Consider the following 21,183-nt stretch of genomic DNA (forward strand, 5'->3'; position numbering starts at 1 on the left):
TAGTACCAACAAGTACATATTAATGTCAACTGTTTGTGAGATGACTACACACCACACACTCTTTTAAGGTTAACTATTTGTACATGAACTAATCCATTTGATTCCCGCAGCTCCATAGATAGATACTATTATCATCCATATTTCATACACAAGGAAAGTGAGACTCCCAGAGATTGTCTAAAATCTCAGAGCCAGGCTTGTTATATGGCATAAAATGGTCGTCTTCCTTGATTTGCTTATACTAGTGGGATTAAAAATAAACTCTAGACATTAACTCATGTCACATACCAAACTAAGGAGTTGCGTGTGTGTGTGTGTGTGTGTGTGTGTGTGTGTGTGTGTGTGAATATATATCTATATTTATGCCTACAATACTAGCATTTGTGTTCTTGTAGATCAAAAAAGGCATTTTTACAAATTTAAGTTTCTTAATTAGACTAGAGGTAGGACTGGATTCCTCAACAGAATAAACATGAAGTTTGGGGCACCAAGAATATAAAGCCATCCATATGGGTTTTTCAAAATTTTTAAATTATATCATTATTTAAATGGCATACGGGTGCTCTGCCTGAATTTATGTCTGTGCACCTCATGCACTGAGGAGGCCAGGAGAGAGCAGCAGATACCCTGGAGCTGAATTCGCAGGCAGCTGTGAGCTGTCCAGTGGGTACTGGGACTCAAACCTGAGTTCTCCAGAAGAACAGACAGTGCTCTTGCTACTCTGGCCTACTCTGTGCTCCACATGTCTGTTAACACCTCAAAAACTTGACAGTCCGACAAACAAAGACGGGAATGAGAAAAATTCAAATTGTTGCATTTCTTTGTATTGGCTGTGGGTTAGCGGACAGCTCTTGGTTTGGGTTTGTTTAATAATTCCACCTGAGAAAAGCGTCAGAGGGGTGTTGGGACTCTCAGGGGTCTGGGATGAAATATATATATAGATATAGATATATAGATATAGATATAGATATAGATATAGATAGATAGATATAGATATATATGGTATATATATACCATATATATAGATAGATAGATATAGATATATAGATAGATAGATAGATAGATAGATAGATAGATAGATAGATAGATAGATAGAAAGATAGATCCATATATTCTTGTACATCTCTCGGTGGGTACATGTTAGAATGAGGGCATAACAGACTCAGACCTCAGTATCCTGAAAGAGTGATGTGGACCAGTAAAAAAGTGACTTAAACGTTCTGTGATGTAGAGAGACCCGCCAGCATTTGAAGCCAGGCATGGCTTACGGGTCCTCTCCACCAACCAGCTCCCCCAACACCATCCTTTTCACAAGACTACAGACCTCACCTGCTCGTGCTATGGGGAATCAGAGATGGTTAGGATTGTAGTCGATGCCTGATTTTTGATGGAAAGGGGCAGACTCTTTCCTCTTCCCTCTGTTGGAAAGTTAGGCCATTTCATGTGACCATTTCTAAAGACTTTAGACTCCTGTTGAGTTTGTCTAACTTTCCCAGGTGAACCTTTTCAGAGCAGTAAGCCCACACCCACCATGGTACTGCCACCCAAAAGAGAACTGTCCCTGGGGCATCATTTGGAAGTCTGGGGATTGGTACCCTCTCGATATGTGTCCTCTGGAATGTAAGATTAATATGAATTTATAACCTAATGCCCAGCAAAATGCAGAGATTTCTGAGAGATCCAATGTGTTGCTCATGGGAGGAAGCTAGGAGAGTTATCCAGTTCCCATCCAATCCTCTTCAGTGCTCTGCAGCCAGAAGACCCTACTGGATGCTTTCGCCTCTTATAAAAAGGCACCACAGGGTCCCAAGCAACAGTGTGCCTGATCAAGAGGAAGGATCAGGGATGTGAAGGCTGAAAAGGCCAGGGGAGCAAATCATGTTTCTGCATGTGAAACAATGAACAGAGTGACAGTGCCTTCAGAAAGCAATGTTAACACGGTGCAGAGACCAGCACTTCACCAAAGAATGCCTCATCAGAGAGGAGCAGTGTGAACCAGGGTGAATATAGCCTAAGACCTACCCTGGGCATTCTAACAGTCTTATGGAAAAACAAAAACAAAAATATGTTCGCTTCCTGCCTCCTACCTGACAGACAATAACACCTCCATAGGATCTAGAGCCAAAGGAAGAGAGATATTTCAGAACCCTGGCTCAAAGATGCCTCCAAACCTAGAAAAAAAATCACGCACATATTTAATCCAAATAACTATGGGGGAGAGAGGATGCTCTTTGAATCAAGTTTGATATTAATCTTTTTTAAATGCACAGGAACGGGTCTTAAATACCCAAATGAGACTTTCCTAATAATTGAAAATGACAGGAAATTAGATGTTGCTAAGGAACTTGCTTCCCTGCAGGTAAATGGGACTCAACGCGATACAGTTGAAAGGGATGGGTAGGAAAACAAAAGGATTTTGTGTTGCTATAAATCCCAACACTATGATACTCAACAGGCTAATTCCACATAAATATTTAATTGGATATCTAGGGAGCCGCCTCCATTTTCATAGAATTCGCTGGGATTGTGGAATTTCCAACAACCACCAGAATTATTATTCACGGCTTCCTAGTGCTCTACAGAAAAGCTGATGTGACTTTTGATGGTTTCTAGTCACTGTAGATTCTACACTCTTGTCACACAATGACAAGCTACGGCGTTTTCAACACTGAGGAGACAGGACAAGAAAAGGGCCGATGGCCAGTATGGAGACTTCGGTTTGACAGTGGGAAAAAGAGACACCCCGATAGATGACTCATGACAAACTCCCTCTGGAGATACCAAAAGCAGCGAGAGGGACCTTCCTTGTGTGTTTAAACCCCTAGGTGCGCTGAGGAGATGTTTAGTCAGTAAAGTGACTGCTGTGCAAGCATCAGGACCTGAGTCTAAACCTCCAGGACCCAGGTAAAAACCCGGCGCAGTGGACGTATCTACCTCAGTCCTGAGGGAGGGAAGGACAGAGACAGGCATGTCCCTGGAGCTCATTGGCCAGCCAGTCTAGACAATTAGAGGGTCAGTGAGAGAACATGTCTCAAACTAAAGTGAAAAGTGATGGCAAGCTCTGCCTACCACATGCAATGCATTCACACATGCGCACATTCACACAAACACACACAAGTCCACCCATGAAACACACCTGCACAAGCACGCGCGCGCACACACACTCGAAACACCCACACAAATAAGCATGTTCATGCATGCACACAAACACACACACACATGCATACACAAAACACACACACACACACACACACGTTCACACATATGCACACAAATACACATACATGCATACAGGAAATACCCACACACACACTCATTTGCACATGCACACCCCCCCCACACCCACCCACCACACAAACACGTACACACACACACACACACACACACACACACACACACACGGAAAAAAAAATGGGTGTCTGGGAATGAGTATTTGTCTATCATGCATGGAGCCCCGGACTCAGTCCCTCCCTATCATAGAAACATAGAAAAGACTGGGAAGAACTGGGCAATGGTAGCACACGCCTTTAATTCCAGCACTCGGGCGGCAGAGACAGGCAGATCTCTGTGAGTTTGAGGCCAGCCTGGGCTACAGAGTGAGATCCAGGACAGGCACCAAAACTACACAGAGAAACCCTGTCTCAAAAAAAAAAAAAGAAAGAAAAGAAAAGAAGACTGGGAAGAAAGGATGGAGGAAGGGGCGAAAGGAAGAAAGGAGGAAGAAAAAAGAAAGAAATCCCATTTTTCCCAGAAACCAGGAGATGATCCTGGAAGTCCTACCTGTCTCTACAGAAAGGTAATTGAAAGGAACACAGACAAACCTAGGTGTAGGCAGGTACAGACAATAACTCTATGCAAGTTCTGAGCTAGTTAGAGCAATGTTGTTCACCAAATGCATTTTGACACAGATGTCTAGGGACCCACACCCCACAGAGACTGTGACTGAAGGGACTTTCTACAGCCAGATCAATAAACAGCAAGGTTTTCATCTCACTTAACTCTCTCTTTGATCTCCAGCCTTACAAGAGCAATGTATTTTTCTTACACATTTTTAATTTAGAGCACTGGAAAATATCTGTTTGTGTGCAGTAACACATCCAGGCCACCTCCTAGAGGCCTTTCTGCTAGAATTTCCAATGCAAGATGTCATTTCTCTGCCTGTGCTATCTTATAGGAGCTCCAGTGTGAAGCAATTCAGTCAGTCAATGGTGGAAGACACAGCAGGCTGCAACTGAGAGTATTTATACTGAGATGGCAAGACGGGACAAAACACGGCACAAATCTCATTCTTTGAAAACAGTTGGGCTTTCTCAGGAGCAAGGACCAAACAGAGGAGAAGGGAAGTGGAGCATTCGTTAAGGAGATGAGTGAATCTGATTTAATAAAAAAAAATTATTTTTCTAATTTCATTCCATTCCACATTCCTTAGGGCAGGAGGTGTCTCACCTAATTCAAGACCTGTTTATCTACCTGGAATAGACTCTGCCTCTTAACTTTTCCTCATCTTTTCTCTCCCCGCATCTTGGCCTGTCTCTGTTGATTGACACTTCTACCTAGGGCTGTAGAAGAGAAATGAGAAGAGATGAAATGGAAAATGCATCATCTTTGCAGCTCATTAGTAATTAGTTGCCCTCTAAGGGTTTGGAGGGGCCTGCGGAGAAAGTTTACAGGAACTTCAAGGCTAGCGGTCTCCATCTTTGTTCTTCTTGTCTCTTGAGAAGCATTTGCTCCACAACCCGATTGCTACATACTCCCCTGGGAGCCATCCCTAATGTAGCCCCTCCCTTCCGATCCCAGAAAGCACACGACAATATGCAACACTAAGACTATCATTTCCCAATCTGAATAGCCTGCCTCCGACCAAATGTAATTTTTAATTTGGCATTAATTACATTCACTTTTAATTGTTATTAACCATTCATTATACTTCTCAGAATCGAGGTGATGCCAGTATACAGAAATTTCAGCGGCACATGAAGACCCTCCCTGACAGCCAGTGATCGATCATAATGTTTCATGACATTGAATCGCCTGCATCCAGGCAAGGTAGAAAAGTATGGATGTAGAATAATAGTTGGTTTTTTTTTTTTCTCCTCTCACTAGCATAATGTTGGCAGAAAAAAACACCCCACATGGGTCGGATGAATCCGTTAAGGTTTAGCAAAATAGAAAAATGTTATTTTTCATACTGATTTCCAAGGATATGTAAGAAATGTCCAGGGTTCTTTTGTTTGATAAAATTATACTTCAAGAATTCATGAGGTTGAAAAGATGGCTCAGCCATGAAAAGAACTTGTGCTCTTGCAGAGGACCCAGGTTCGAATCCTAGCACCCACGTGTGGCTCACAACTATCCACAGTTCCAGTCCAAGGAGATCCAACACCCTCTTCTGACCTCTATGAACACTGAATACATATCCATATATGCAAACAAGGTGTTCACACACATAAAGTATGTAAATTTAAGAAAAAACTGGAAGACAGAATATTAAGTGAAATAAGCCAAACACAGAGAAGTCTAAACCACATGTTCCCTATCATATACAGGAGTTGAAAAAAAAAAAAAAGTCAACCTAGAAGTAGAAAAGACTGGATAAAGAGATAATGGATTTTATCAGGACATACAATGTACATGTTTGGAAAAAAAATCACACTGAACCCAACTAACGTGCACAATACATAATCAATAATTTTAAAATAATCACAGTAAAATATCTATATTAGTATGCTAAATCTATCCTTCATGAGAATATATGCTTCTTCAATATAAGAATTTTTATTTGCTTTGTTAATTTTTAATTTAATTTTTTGTTTTTTTGTAATTTCATAAATGAATACTGTATGCACATTATTTCTATCCCTTCCTCTCCCTCCTCCAACAATATATATTTATAAATGTACACATTCTCATACACACACACACACACTCACACACAACATGACGATTCCATTTAGTGTCTCGTGTGTGTGTGTGTGTGTGTGTGTGTGTGTGTGTGTGTGTGTGTAAGGCTGACCACTGGGATTGGTGATTTGTTCATTTTTATACCACTGACATCTAGAGGGAAAGCTGCAATATACTGGTGTTCAATAAATAATATTTGTCAAATGAGTAAATCAATCAATCAGCATAAAGCAAGCTGTAATTTTAAGTGTTGGAAAAAAAATTATGGTTGTGCTCCAGGAAGTCAGAGAGAGAAGTATTTGTCTTATCTCATGCTTGCCTCATGTATTCTGAGCTATGGCAAATGCAACCTGCCACCCAGGTCCACCCAGGTCCACCCAGGTCCACCCAGGTCCACCCAGGGAGGCATAATTTTCACCAAAGAAGAAAGGATGTGAAAACTCCAAAAGACACAGAAGTCTAAACATGACTAAATACCAGAGATGCTTCTCTGGCTAGATAACCTGATCTGCAGAAATATTTTCAAAGACACGGGACACAACAATGTGATGACATCTCCCATGGCAGGAAACTGGTCATGTCTTCGCAGCATCTCAGCCTCCAGCTGAGTTATGCCAGGATCCCTACAGGTCCAAGAGGTCTGGTATAAGGCAACATGGGAGGGAGAGAGTATGATGGCCAAACCACACCAGAAAATGAATATAAAGGCACCAACATTTTCAACGACCCCCTTAGGCCTGTCAGGTAAAGAGCATTTGTGATCACATATTTTATTTGCTTTTGCAAATGGGTTTTGCGCACATGAATTTTCGTAAATGAGTCTATGGACCCTAAGGAACTTTTATACGATTGCAAACAAAATTGTTGGTTTTGTTTTTGTTCACATTGTTAATACTGGAGCTTCCTTTAAAGGAACGTAATGAAAATAAACCACTGTACCTCAGGAGCCTCGGGAGAGAGAAGATTTAACTCCTGGAAATGGGGTGGGGGGGGAGCGTGGGAATGGGGTGTGTTTTGTTTTGTCCTGTGCACCATAGGTCAGGGCTTCCTGCCATCATCTCACCCTGCAGAAGGGCCTCTTCACAGTACAGAGGAGAGATTTTCATCTACAAAAACTACCATGGGATTAAATATCAACAAGCAACAACTATGGACTTAGCATCCATCAGTGCTCATGTTCAACATGCACACAGAGGTTAAGCTCAGAAATTCCAACACAGAAAAGAACTAAAAGTCCCAAGTCACCAATGGCGGGCAACCACCAAGACCATTAAAATGAAAGTATACAGAGCTAGATTTCCTCAGAGCTCTAAATTCAGTCTGATTTGTCTTGTCACTTAGCTAGCAAAAATAGATAGATAGATAGATAGATAGATAGATAGATAGATAGATAGATAGATAGATAGATAAATGTTGCTAACTTGTGGCCCTGGCCCTTTTTTGGTAGATGATAGGAGAATGGTTAATTTGACAGTTCACAGCCTTAACCAGGTTTATAATAGCAATCATCCATTAATTATCTGCCCATTTAACTGAAACAGTAACAATAATATGGCTACTCATTACATAAACTATGCTCTTTTTATAGGAAAATATTAATATCCCCATTATATGGTTGAGAAAACTGAGGCCAAACAGCTCTTAGGTGGCACAGCAAGGACTCAGAACTGGCAAACCCAGCTCTATAGACCCCATTATCTCCCACTCCCACCCCCCCCCCCCCCCCCCCCCCCCCCCCTGCACTTTTACCCTATCTGCCTCTACCTCTCCCTCCTCCTCTTGGGTCTCATGAAGTCCAGGCCAGTATCAAACCCCTCTATAACTGAGGATAAACTTCAACTTCTGATCCTCCTTCCTACTACTACTATGTGCAATGTATGTGGTGCTGAGGCTCAAACCCAGGGCTTTGTACTTGGCCGGCAAGCACCCTACCAACTGAGCTACATCACCAGCCCCAGGACTCAATCTTTCAAGGATTTATTAGTGTGTGTGTGTGTGTGTGTGTGTGTGTGTGTGTGTGTGTGCGCCCCTGAGTATATGTATATGCACCACATGTGTACAGGTATCTGGCAAGGACAGAATCGGGCATCAGATCCCCTGGAACTGGAGTTGCAGGCGGTTGTGAGCTGCCCGATGTTGATGTGAGGCACTAAACCTGAAGACCATCCCCCCTTAATCAACTCAACTCAGTGCAAGGTGACTATCCAGTATGTATCCAAAATCGGGGTTTAGCTTTCTGTTTCCACAGTTGCAAAACTGAAGCCTGAACAGGATGCTGTTTGAAAAGCACAGGCGCCACCACCTAGTACCTAATAGATACTCAGTGTAGCTGACTCCCCGCCTCCAGGTATATAAAATGAGTAAAATTTCACCACTTCCCTGCAGGGTTGGGAATAAGTCTGGAGATGACAAAACAGCTCCATCCCATATAAATCCTTCAACGCTCGGACAGGACTTGGGGAAGCAATTTGAATCCTTCGTGTTCACAGAAATCATTTTAAAGTAAAAATATCCCTGCCTCTTTCTCTGCGAACCACATTAGAATCTGGAGCACCCCTGTCCCTGCCAGTGAGTGATACAGGGCCACACTGAGTTAATGTTTTCCACAGCTGAGAGATCCATTCTATAATCAGACAACATCCCACTGCGGTATTCACACACACACCTAAAAACCCACCAAGCCCCCAAAATGGAAAAGCAAAACCTTTTTTTTTTTTTCCAAATCAGTCTCCTCTTTTGTCTTATCTTGAAATTCTCAGTCTTTCTTCCTTTTAGTCACTTAGCTAAACTTGAGGTGGTGGGAAACATTTGGCATGAAAATGATTCTCCCATAAAGCCTACCGTCGTTTAAATACTTGCAGGAGCTGTGCGTTTGAAATAGGCTGAGATGTCTGCAAAGAGCAGACTTTTTGCTCTGTGCCTTGGAGAGTTTAAAGGCCTGGGTCATTTCCTTGTACTGCTCTCCTCAGCCCGCATGAGGTACCACCTAAGTCAAATAGAAGTCACCATGCAGTTTTAAAAGGGAAAAAAAAAGGGGGGTGGGGTGGCCTTGTGGGCAAAGACACTGAGATTCTATGAAAGAGGAATTCTTGAGCCTCTAATGTGACCCTCCCTCAGAAAACGAGCCTTGTCATCAGGGAAATGACCCCAGAACTACAAATATTTGGGTTTGTTCTACTTTTCAATTTACCGCTCCATTTCAGAGAAATTAAAGCGTCAACAACTAGTGTTTATGCAGGAGGCAAAAGGAGCCAAACAGCCACATATATCTCAGTTTCATTCAAAACCTGGGAAGGCAAATCAATGAAGGATAATGGAAAAGGATAAAATTAGCCCAGGCAGGGAAGAAGCATATATTTGCCCCTTAGGTGACTCTTCTCACAAAAAAAGAAAAGAAAAAGAAAAGGAAGAAAGAAAACAAACAAACAAACATTAAAACTTTCACATCAAAGGACAGCCCCACGGTTCATCAAGGTGACCGTCTTCCTGGAAAACTGACGAAGAAAACATCATTATTTATTTAAACAAAACCTTGCAACCCCCAAATGGAGTCGGTCCCTGTTGAGAAAGCTTAACGCTCCCTTCATTCTCCCCACCGTCTATTTGTTATGTTTCCAATTAAGATTCGCCTACCTAAAAATAGGTAGAGTAGCACTCATGACTCCAGTTCGTAATGTATCTCTTTAAGCTACGTTCTGAAACCAAGCAGGATCCATAAATCATGTCTCTTCTCGCGTGAAATGAGAAATGCTGGGGTCAACTAAAATTTCTGGGGAAGGTGGAGGGGAAAAGCCACCCCAGTTATTTTTTCTGCAAGTTGCAATAATTACAGGTGCCTCTTAGAAAAGGCGTCAGGAATTCTCCAGGGCAAACACAAAGCTCCACTGTCAGAGCAACCGGGGAGGAGAAACCCCAGTGTGTACAGTCCGCAGTTCCCGAGCTGACTCTGCGGCTCCAGGCCCGTAGACTAGCCTTCCTATGCTTCTGCTCATCTTTCCTTTAGAAACTGCGGACTGCCCCCTGCTGAACTGTGCAGTGAATGAGAAGATTTCAGAGACCTGAGAAGGGAAAGGAAAAGCTAGCTTGGAAGTCCTGGATGTTCATTCCGGAGCACACCCCTCAGGCTTTACGTACCCATTCAAACATTCACCATTGCCTGTATATTACTGAGCTTCATTTTGACATCCCTTAGTATTGGGTGGCGTGGATCAGGAAGAGGGTGTGTAGTGGATAGTTTGTTCTATCTATGACCTTGAAGCACCAACCCTGGAGTTGTAGCAGGTAACTGCCCTACCTACCTATGACCTTGAAGTACCTGCCCCTGGGTCGTGGCTTGGGGGTGTGCCCTTTAGACCTGAGATGCAGGTAGGCTCTCCCTTCCCTCCCTCATGGGCTTGCATTCGAGACTGACTCAGGGGGAGGAAACAGTGTTCCAGAACCTGCAACAATTCTGTTCTGTACAGTGAGGTTTTCTCCCCTAATAAATTCCTTTGCCCTTCAAGCAGTCTCTGTGGATTTCTCGATTTAAGAGGGAGTAGTGAATATTTCCCCTCTGCTTTGCTAATCCCAGCACTCGGGAGACAGAGGCAGGCAGATCTCTCTGAGTTCAAGGCCAGCCTGGGCTACCAAGTGAGTTACAGGAAAGCCACAAAGCTACACAGAAAAACCCTGTCTGGAAAAACAAGAACAAAAAAAAAAAGAGAGAGAGAGAGAGAGAGAGAGAAAGAAAATTAGAATCAATACACCCCATGTTAAAAAAAAAAAAAAGAAACAAAGAAAGAAAGAAACCCTTTCCTCACTCTCCCAGTTGAGCTGCATGCCATGTGCACTGGCTCACCCAAATTGAATGTGCCTGCTGGGTTGGCAACTACACTTTTCAAATACGCTAGTCTCCATTTGGGGCTGCTTTTGTTTTAGGGTCTGTCTTACTGGGTACTTAGATGCAGAGCCGATCACCAAGGGTGCCGTTTTATAAATCAAGAAATCACGAAATGAGTAGGATAGGAACTAATGAAGAAAACAAGTGACCATCCCTGGCAATTGTTTCGGTGGTGTTTATTTCTCCTCATTCTCTATTCAGGGGGATTGAACACTGGGTGGGAGGAGACAATCTCGCAATCTAAAACAGCTGAGGAAAGCCACTACCCAGGATTGACTCCTAGGCCAGAGCCAGATAGATGTCCTACGAAAGACCAGGTAGGTAGGCTTGAAGTCACACAGGGCTGATTGGAAGGCTGACTACAGAAAGCTCCAAGTGAATTAAATTCTGACAAGAACTGTGCATTTCAACTAGGTTGAGACTTTTGTAGAGAACCGAGTAATTTTTTTTTTAAACGCCAGACCACTTGGTTCTGTAGGTGCTATTTTCAACATGTGCTAAGTCCAGTGGAAGTGGCCACAGACACTTCAAAACAAAATGAAAGACAAATAAAAGGTGTGGCATTCTGGGCAAAGATAGACATTTAAATTCTACAAAAATAGTCTCCAAGAGGGTCGACCCTTTTTTGAAGTCAGTCCAAGCAGCCAGGAAATCATCCCACTGGTGCTAACACTTGCTCTAAGTCCTGATGTTCAATTTAGCGCTCTATTTCTGAGGAATTCAAACATCAGCGACTGGTACTTGGGCAGGTGACAGGATCAGGCATCTCGCCTTTTGTTTCTTGGTGTCTCAGAACGTGAGTTCCCCCTCATCTTTGGGAAGTATAGTGATGACATCTACCTCAAAGCCTGCTTGAAATGTTAAACAACAGACTGCCAAGTGGACTTGCTTGGCACAATGCCCAGCTCTTGGTGGGAACTGAATAAAAGGATGTTGAAGATTCCTGACTATGTGAGCTGAGAAACCAACCTATAATAAACATCTGCCCATCGTTAGCCAATCAGTAATGAGTACAAACAATATGGTCTAGTCCCAAGCCAACCCCTCCAGCCTTAGCTTAGCTTTGACTCGCAGCCTGATAGTGAAGAGGGTCTTCTTCAGACTGAAGAATTGTGGGTTGATTTTTAAAAAGCTAAAAAACTGTTCCTGCATGCAAATATTTTTAACAACTTCCAATAATCTAGGGAAGCTAGAGCATAGATTTCTTTTCTTTTCTTTTTTTTTTTTTTTGAGCTGAGGATCAAACCCAGGGCCTTGCGCTTGCTAGGCAAGTGCTCTACCACTGAGCTAAATCCCCAACCCACGTTTTTTGTTTTTTTGAGACAGAGTTTCTCTGTGTAGTTTTGGTGCCTGTCCTGGATCTCACTCTGTAGACCAGGCTGGCCTCGAACTCACAGAGATCCGCCTGACTCTGCCTCCTGGGTGCTGGGATTAAAGGTGTGCACCACCACCACCCAGCTAGATTTCTTAACTCAACCACTTCAGAGGTCATTTCTTCATTTAGATGAGCCTTAAAATTGATTATGTAGAACCAAGGAACCATTAGCAATTAAACATGTGATGATAATAATAACAACATCTATCACAGAATAATATTCCTTGAAGCCTGCTAACAATTGATAGCTCTCTCAACTATACAAGACAGCAATCACGCCCAATTTTTAAGGTAAGAGCACTGGAACTGAGAGGTCATTGCTCATGGCCACAGTACTTGTTAAGTGTTGGGTGGGAATTCAAACCCGGTTCCAAGGAACTCTGAAGTCTACACCATCTGATGCACTCTTGGTGACATTGCTCTACCTCTTCTGTCTCCAGGATTCTTTCTGCCCATAGAACATTCTAATAATACTGTAGCACTCGCCATGGCAGAACAAATGCAGAGGGTCCCGAAGAAATGGGTTATAAGCTAAATGCCTGTGGTACCAACCCCCAAAATGGTCCACAAAGAACCTGACACCTAGCCATCCCATGTTCAAGGCTGACTTGTAAGGCTGAAAGAATCTTGCCAGAATGACACTATGTCATTCCCAAGACTAGATTATAAAAGGCATCCTGGAACCTGGATGTAGTTCAGCTGGTGCAGGCTTACCTAGTATCCCACGCTCCTAAATTCTATCCCCAGAAAGCACGTTGGCACATACCCATAATCCCAGGGAAGCAGCAGCAGGAGGTTCAAAATTTGAAGCCCAGGTTAAGGCATTTGCTGTCAAGCCAGACACCCTGAATTTGATCCCTGTAACCCAGATAATAGAAGGAGAGAAGTGATTTCTACAATGTCCTTTAACCTCTCCATACACACTATAGCACACCTATGCCATACATAATAATCACATGTGGATAGCATAGATACACACACAAAATAAATATAACAATTTTTAATTAAAAAAGTCACCCTCAGCTACATAGTGAGCTCGAGGCTAACCTGGGCTTCATGAGAGCCTGCTGGTCTAAAGAAAAACAATAATAATTTTTAAAAGACATTGCACATTCTGGCTTGCTCTCCTGCTTGCAGAACTTGATTTGGGGGCTGTCGACTGAGATACCATGAAGATGTCTAGGCAGCCCCGTGGACAGGTCACATTGCGAGAAACTGAGGCCTCATTCCAACTGTCCTCTGGCAAACACACTGGAAGCACAATCTCCAGCCCCACCCGGGCTTGGGATGCCTGTAGCCTTGCCAAACTCTGTTTCAACTAATGATCCAGAAGCACCCAGCTAAGCTGCTTCAATTCCTAGCACTTACATACAGTGTGGAACAAGAAATATCTGTTGTTTCAAGCTACTAAATTTGGGGGGAATTTGTTGTGCAGAAATAAATCGCTAACATAGCATAAAAATCAAGCAGAGGTCAAGAGAAAGGGAGAAAACAAAAGGTAATAAAAGGGTTTGGCATGAAGGCAGAGAATTTGTTGTAATGAGACACTAGTATCACTTCTACGGACTTCCATAGTGCCATTCTACATGTTAAGTCTATGTTAACTTGTATAAGCGCAGCCCAATAATCCTATAAAGTAGCTCCAGAATTATTTCCATTTTGCAGAAAGGAAATTGAGGAGGAAATATCTTAAACAAGTGTACAGACCAGTCAATAGATTAACAGGAAAGCTAAGATTTCCCTCTCTGGTAGGAAAGAAGTGTCGGGATACAGCCAGGGCCCCCAGGTTGGTTTCTGTCCCAAGACCTCAGTGGGGTTCGCAGACTATTCTAATGGTGAGGCTCATTATACAGCAATGCCCTGTTTGTTTCATTTAATCATCAGAATACTCCCAGAAGAGGAGCAGTGAAGTTTTTTTTTTTTTTTCACCTCCATTTTACAGAAGAGAAAATTAAATCTAAGAAATTTAAGAAACTGGGTGGTGGCAGCACACACACGCCTTTAATCCCAGCACTCGGGAGGCAAAAGGCAGATGGATCTGTGAGTTTGAGGCCAGCCTGGGCTACAGAGTGAGTTCCAGGACAGTCAGGACTACACAGAGAAATCCTGTCTTAAAAAAAGGAAGGAAGGAAAGAAGAAAGGAAGGAAGGAAGGAAGGGAGGGAGGGAGGGAGGGAGGAAGAAAGGGAGGGAGGGAGGGAGGGAAGAAGGAAGGAAGGAAGGAAGGAAGGAAGGAAGGAAGGAAGGAAGGAAGGAAGGAAGGAAGGAAGGGAAAAAGCCACACATGGGTCCCTGAATTTGTTACCAAGAGTCTTATTGGGAAATGGGGTGGGGGTTCCGATCCTAAATTAGGTCTGGAACTCTGACACCCTCCCCCACTAACCTCACCTGGGGACCAATTTACTTTCCAAATTTCTGGGGTGTGGTGGGGGATGTTAAAAAGGAGACAGCCTGAGCCATGTGTAACCTTAATTTCAACCAGGAGAAATCACATTTATATCAAGGCAGAACCACACTACCGTTGGAGATAAAGTTAAGCAAACAACAGTGGTATAATTAAAGTCAGAGCTTGAGGCCTCCTTCCAAGAGAATAAAATTGAAATAGCTACCATTAGCCCCACCAAAAATATGATTTAATTAAATATGCATGCACATTGTTGAAGAGTAATCATTAAACCAGCCTCCAAGGGGAAAAATGTATTTGCTGGTTAATTTAAAAATAAATAAATAAAAACTGTATTACTGATTTCTCCCCCAATCTCGCTCCCCAACAATTCAGTGTTGAAATTCAGCCGGGTTAAAATATGAAGGTATCAATGACAGAAAATCCAGAGGTTCTGACTCACCTAGGAGCTGCACTACTAAAGAAAGCTACCCTTTCTTCCTCTGCACGCAGTCTGCCTTACACACACACACACACACACACACACACACACACACACACACAACCACACACACTTCCATTTCTGTGAAACTACAAGTCTACGTTCCCATCACATCACTGAGGGACCCCCACCCCTCCCCTTAGTTGAGTTTTATTTGAGTTGGAGAGAACAGGGTGGGATCTGCATGCCAGAGGTTAGTTAGTACAGTGCCCTCCCGGTCTGGGTGTTCGCTCTCAGGTCTGCCATGAGGACTAACACTTACACTAATGACTGTTTCCTATGCTATTATTGGTGAGGCAATTAAGCTTTGCAGACACTGAGCGGAGGGGCCTGTCTGCAGGCGGCTGCGGGCCTCTGGGTAATCAATCAAGTTTCTCAGCTGCACTGTCAATCAGAACTGTGCCTGAGTGGTATCTATTGACGGTTCTCAGCATGCGGGCGCTTTTCCGCTCCCCCACCTCTTTGGAGTTCACGGTAATATGGACTCCGAGCCTGCTGTTTTTTCATCATAGAGTGGAATTTTTTCATTTTTCTCTGCTTGTTGTTGATTCTCCCCCGCCTGTTTTATCCTTTCAAGACTATCATAAAAAAAAAAAATATAGTATTCAACACACAAATACCCCAGAGGGCTTCTTGGCCGTGGTTTCAATATATATTATTCTGGATCTCATTTCTCTTCCGACCCCCTCGGACTACAACCGGAGATCCCTTCCACAATCTCAAAACACCTGTACTCCATCTCTTTCGATGTTTCTGACCATGTACCTACCACCCTTCCGCAGGGTCCAGGATGCCCTGCCTGATCACCAACAGCAAATTGTTTTCCCATGTCAGGCAATACCTATTTTGATGTTCATTGGACATTGGCAAATTATAATTGTGTGTGGTTATGAGGTATAAGGAAATGCTCTAAATCATGTTTGGGTACTTCTCCTTTATTCCTTCAATCAGAAACCACACCCCACACCCCACCCCGATGACCAGTATTTCCCCAGCTCCACTCCATCCCCAACGGTCCTTAATTGTGTCGTCAAACTTTGGCTGAGGTTTCAATACTATCCTACTTTCAAATAACCTGGTCCTCAGACCAGTACTCCCAATTTGGGCCTGCAAAATCTGGTCAAAGTACACTGAAAGGAGGTTATTTTAAGTAACTGGAGTACCAGTGCATTTCAACAATGTACACTCACAAAATCATCAGCACCAAAAACCACCTAGCTCAATGAGACATTGCATCTTCATGTTCTGTTAAAAAAAAAAAAAAAAATTCTTAGGATCTGTGCCTCTCCTCCACCTGGCTACAGTAGGTGTGCAAGCCCAAAAGCATGAGCTTGTAAGTGCACACACACACACACACACACACACACACACACACACACACACACACACCTGAGCAGGCTATCCTTTACCCACCCTCAGACTCAGGCAAACCTTGGCTAGTGTAGTATGGGGAAATGAGTATTAAAGTGAAATCTTTTGCTCTCTACTCTGAACAAATCTTAACAACTCCTAAGTAACTTATTCACTCTATCCATTCCCAAGCAGCACCCACGACAACTGCCAATTTGTTACCAGTATCTTGACAGCTTCTTTCACACATGAAAAATGGGAGTATAATCTCTTTTTATGAAATCTCTCCATGAAAAGGACTGTTGTCAGCACAAAAAATAATCAGTTTACCCAACAGTATCTTAATGAGCAAGCAAAGCGTAGCAGGAAGACAGTAATAACAACTGACACACTGAGCCCTGATCAGGGTCCAGGCATGGTGCCAAGCACAGCACATACATCCTCTTTTTACAACCCTACTGCACCCTGTCAGATGGGGCCTGCTGATAGACATGGTGCGCAGATGAAGGGGCTTGAGGATACAGCAGAGCCAGCTCTCCACCCCAGACTGGCCGGCTCCAGTTTCAAAGTACTATTACTCTGCATACACGGTCTAGCCTTAGCACTCTCCGAGGAGCAGGTTTTGATGGTCCTGGATTACAAGCTCAATGGGGTAAACACTCTTTGATTGGCTCCCTAGCTTACCAAGCAGTGTTCAGCTATAGCATGCTCTCCCCTGGGATAGCAGAGAGGGTTCTGGGAGTCTGGTCTCTGTAAAGGGTTAAGTTGGCAGCTTCCTGCCTAGCTCAGGCTCCTGCGTGCTCAGTTGTTGGAAGAGTTCAGTCCTTTGACCATGGACTCTTCATCAAGCACCCTTGACTCCTCGTGCTAGGTTCTGAGGTACCCAGCTTCTGCCAGTCTTTCTGATGAAACTTCCAGACACTGAGTTCTGCTTGAGACACAGATCAGCGTCACCCTGTAGCTGTGAGAGGTGACAGGAGCTAAATGTTTCACTTTGACCATCTCACCCCCACCCCAACCCTTACCCTCTCTTCTCCATGTAAATACACTTCCTTCAAGCCAATGTCTCCATTATCAGTCCTCCTTGGGACAGATCCCCACCAAATCTGCTCGTCTCTGCCCAGTGTAGGGCTCTTCAAAGAAGCAGTAACTTTTTTTTTTTTTTCTGGAGCTGAGGATCGAACCCAGGGCCTTGTGCTTGCTAAGCAAGCGCTCTACCACTGAGCTAAATCCCCAAACCCAAAGAAGTAGTGACATTTAAACTAATCCTTTCATCATTATGTTCACAAAATGCTGGGTTTAAATCACATATAGCAATATGTATAATATATTACATATAGCATCTATTATAAAACATTTTTTTTGTTTTATATGCATGGTTATTTTGCCTGCGTACCACAGGTGTGCGGTGCCTGTGAAAGCCAGAACATTTTTTAGCCACCTATTTCCTCTAAGAGAAAAGACTGCCTGGCATTGAGCTTTGACTATCTCCTGGACAGATCGTGCCCCCAAAGGAATACCTTCCTAGACCTCCTCAAAGATCTGTGATCCTATTCCACAGACAGTCTATAAGCCAGAGAAAACCCATCTGAAGATCGACAACCATTCACTGGGGCTTCCTCTAGACAGTGACCTTGGTCCACCACGTCCTCTCCCGGCTATCTGACTAGGATACTCTGCAACACAGGATTAGAGAGCAATGTCAGGGTAACAGGGGTCGTGAGACTAGACTTTGGCCAAGGCAAGACATTCGTTGATGTAGAAGGTCGGTCACAGCATGGGGAAAGACACTGCCTGGAGCACAGTAGACGCTGTAGAAAAACATGGGCCGTGCAGTTCTAGTTTTTATAAATACGTTGTTGGTTTTTTGTTTTGTTTTGTTTTTATAAGCATGATGGGAAAAGGGTGAAGGTTGCCTGGGCCTTAAGGAGTAGGGAAGGACACGTTTCAGAGTATGAAGGGAAGTTAGGAATAGACAAATTATCTGCCCAATGAAAGAAAGGAGGGAGAGAAGAGGGGTTAAAAAAAAAAGAAATAGGAAGAGGAAAAAAGAAAAAAAGAGCAGGCAACACTGACATCCTCTATAGTAGGCATGACATCCTAAATCCTCATCAATGATAAATTTGCCCTCTGAAGTCAGTTCAACTCCTTAACTAGTCTCCACTAAAGTAAGGGGAAAAAAATCTTTCCCCTACCAGGCATGAATTTACATTTTGTTCCAAAGGCAAACTTCAGATTGCTGATCACAGGCAGACAAAAAAAAAGTGGTGGTCTCAGAGTTCCACCAGTGAGGGTAGCAGCACGAACAAGGGGCCCAATGCTCATTCTGTTGTTCCAAGCAAAGCAAACAGTAAACATGCACCTCGCTGCCGATCACACACTCAGCCGTCACTGCCACTGATCACCATTTGCAACACAGTCCTTAATCCAACTTCATCCCAACCCCGTTGTCCCTGATGTGTGATTATTAAACTCTTCCTAATTTGTAGGCTAGTCTCTTTTCCACGGAAAGCAAACGCTTTAGTGCCATGCTGGCTGCTTGCAGGACTCCTTTGCACATTTTTGCCTCCTTCTCTCCTTTGATTGGGAAAGCTGGGCACTGAAGTTAATTATTGAAAAGTCAAAGTCAACCGAGAGCACCGGTCTGTTGGAGCCTTTTCAGAGTGAACAGCAATGGCTCCTTGCCTTGATGAAACTGCAAATACAGTCAAGGAAGCGCTTGGCATGTGGACCACAGGTCTCGTATCACAATTATACCCGGATGTTAAACGTCAGCGCGGGAGTTGGAGAGGATTTAAAATGTCTGTCTTCTGCCAGAGTTCAAGCGAAGACAACACTATTTTAACCCAGCAGGGGTTGTTCCTAACTAGCCATTGACAAGAAAGAGTTTTATGCAGGTACTTACTATTTATAACCCATGGCCACATCCACAAAATACTTCCTCCTCTGTCGATAGACATTGTCCTTAAATCCCTTGAACAGAAAAGAGATTAAGTTATTTAACAAAGTGCCGAAAAATTAGCCACAGAAGGCCTAAAAGAAAATCACTGTGGTGTTTATTGAGTGTTCAATTCAAATGTAAATCTTATTCTCAGAAGACCAGCTTGATGACACAGGCAAACTCGAATTGGGCTTACCATAAAACCTCTTTCCATTTGGATCTACTAATTTGGGATCTGTGGGAATTCAGGCCAGAGTTTACCTTTCTACTAGGCAAGGAACATGGCTTAGTTAAGTAAATGAATATTTTGCACAGTATCTTTAGGTTTTCAAGTATCATTGGCAAGTAATTGATCTTAGTAACAAGTTAATCTTAGCCTATTCATTAAAATAGGTTTGACAGGTCTAACCAAATTTTAATTGCTGTGTGTAAATAACTAATAAATGTAACATTTATTAAAGACTCAGTCACTCTGAGCACTTACCAAATCCCCAAATTAGCACAAATTAAAGAGGTTTTGCTCTACTTTATGATCACACCATGTAACACTAGGAAGAGCCTCATGCACAAGGGAAGTTAGCTTCATCCATTCCACTGAGGGACTCTCAGTCATGAATGTGTCTTAGCTGATTGGAAGATTTTTATCTAAACTACAAAATAATAACTTGAAAAACATTTTTATCTAACCTCATCCACTTGGGAAATTAAATACTGAGTCTGTCATTTTTCAGTCAAGTGGTCTCCTAAGAAGACTTCCTGTTCCACTTCCTGGTCTGCTCAACCATCTCCCCTCACATGGGCAGACTTCTCGTTTTTTTTTTTTTTTTTTTTTTCCTTTTCATACAGAGACAACCAATTCCTTCTGGACTTGTTTCTTCACGGTGTCAAAAAGTCCTGGAGGAACTGTGTCTATTTCTAAGTTGTATTGAGCCTGTACCACCAAGACAAGCTGTGGGAGACCAGCCCCCACATTTATTTACCCCAGGGACTCTTGAGGAGTGAGGGATAAGAGATTTAGATAGAAATAAAGAGGGGAGAGAAACAGACAGAAACACAGGATAGCTTCGGATGGACCTGGATCCTTATCCACCAGCCCAGAACTTTATTCCAGAGGGCTTTTTATAACAATACCAAGGGGAGGGGCCAAAGACCTCCCCCTTGCTAGATACAGCCAAGTATAGACCCTTACCAACACCTGGTACTCAGGCCCATAGTCCAATCAACCTCTTATGAACCCCTGCTGGGTAAAGCCACTAGGAAACCTAGGTGGGCTCTGACAACAAGCTAGAGTGTAGTCTGCAGGGACCATAAGATTCAACAGTAAAAGAAGTACCCACAAGGGCTTAGGCTACTGAAGTAGCAATATAGACATTTCTGTAAGGTGGGATGTTCATAAAGGAACACAAACTCATTTAAAACAGCCCAGTTCTCTTGTCTAGCTGAAAAAGAATGGGCCTCAAGGCCAGGAATCTTCATGGGGCTGTGTGCTGGACATGACTGAAGAATTACCTTACTTCTGCAACAGTAACAGTTAGTAATGGAGGAGGGGAGAAAAGTGCCTCCTCAGATCACTCTAAGACCCTGTAAAAATGAGGTATCCCACACCCAATAACCAGCATTTTCCTCCTCCTTGGCCTTAGAATTCAGGCTGTTTAAACAAAGGCTCTTAGGCAGGCTTATAAAACCCTAAAATGAGCCAGGCGGTGGTGGCGCATCCCTTTAGTTCCAGCACTCGGGAGGCAGAGCCAGGCGGATCTCTGTGAGTTCGAGGCCAGCCTGGGCTACCAAGAGAGTGCCAGGAAAGGCGCAAAGCTACACAGAGAAACCCTGTCTCGAAAAACCAAAACAACCTA

At 43.3% G+C, this 21,183-nt stretch overlaps 1 protein-coding gene across 1 annotated transcript in view; it reads right to left on the reverse strand.

Moving 5' to 3' along the window:
• Tph2 (tryptophan hydroxylase 2) overlaps window positions 1-21,183 on the reverse strand; it is a 103,780-nt gene that overhangs the window by 70,719 nt on the left and 11,878 nt on the right. The window contains exon 5 of the mRNA XM_036169936.1: window positions 19,295-19,362. Coding sequence (XP_036025829.1) covers window positions 19,295-19,362 — 68 coding nt within the window. The remainder of the gene's footprint in view (window positions 1-19,294; window positions 19,363-21,183) is intronic.

This window comes from Onychomys torridus, chromosome 20 (genome assembly GCF_903995425.1).
Source record: "Onychomys torridus chromosome 20, mOncTor1.1, whole genome shotgun sequence".
Taxonomy (NCBI): Eukaryota; Metazoa; Chordata; class Mammalia; order Rodentia; family Cricetidae; genus Onychomys; species Onychomys torridus.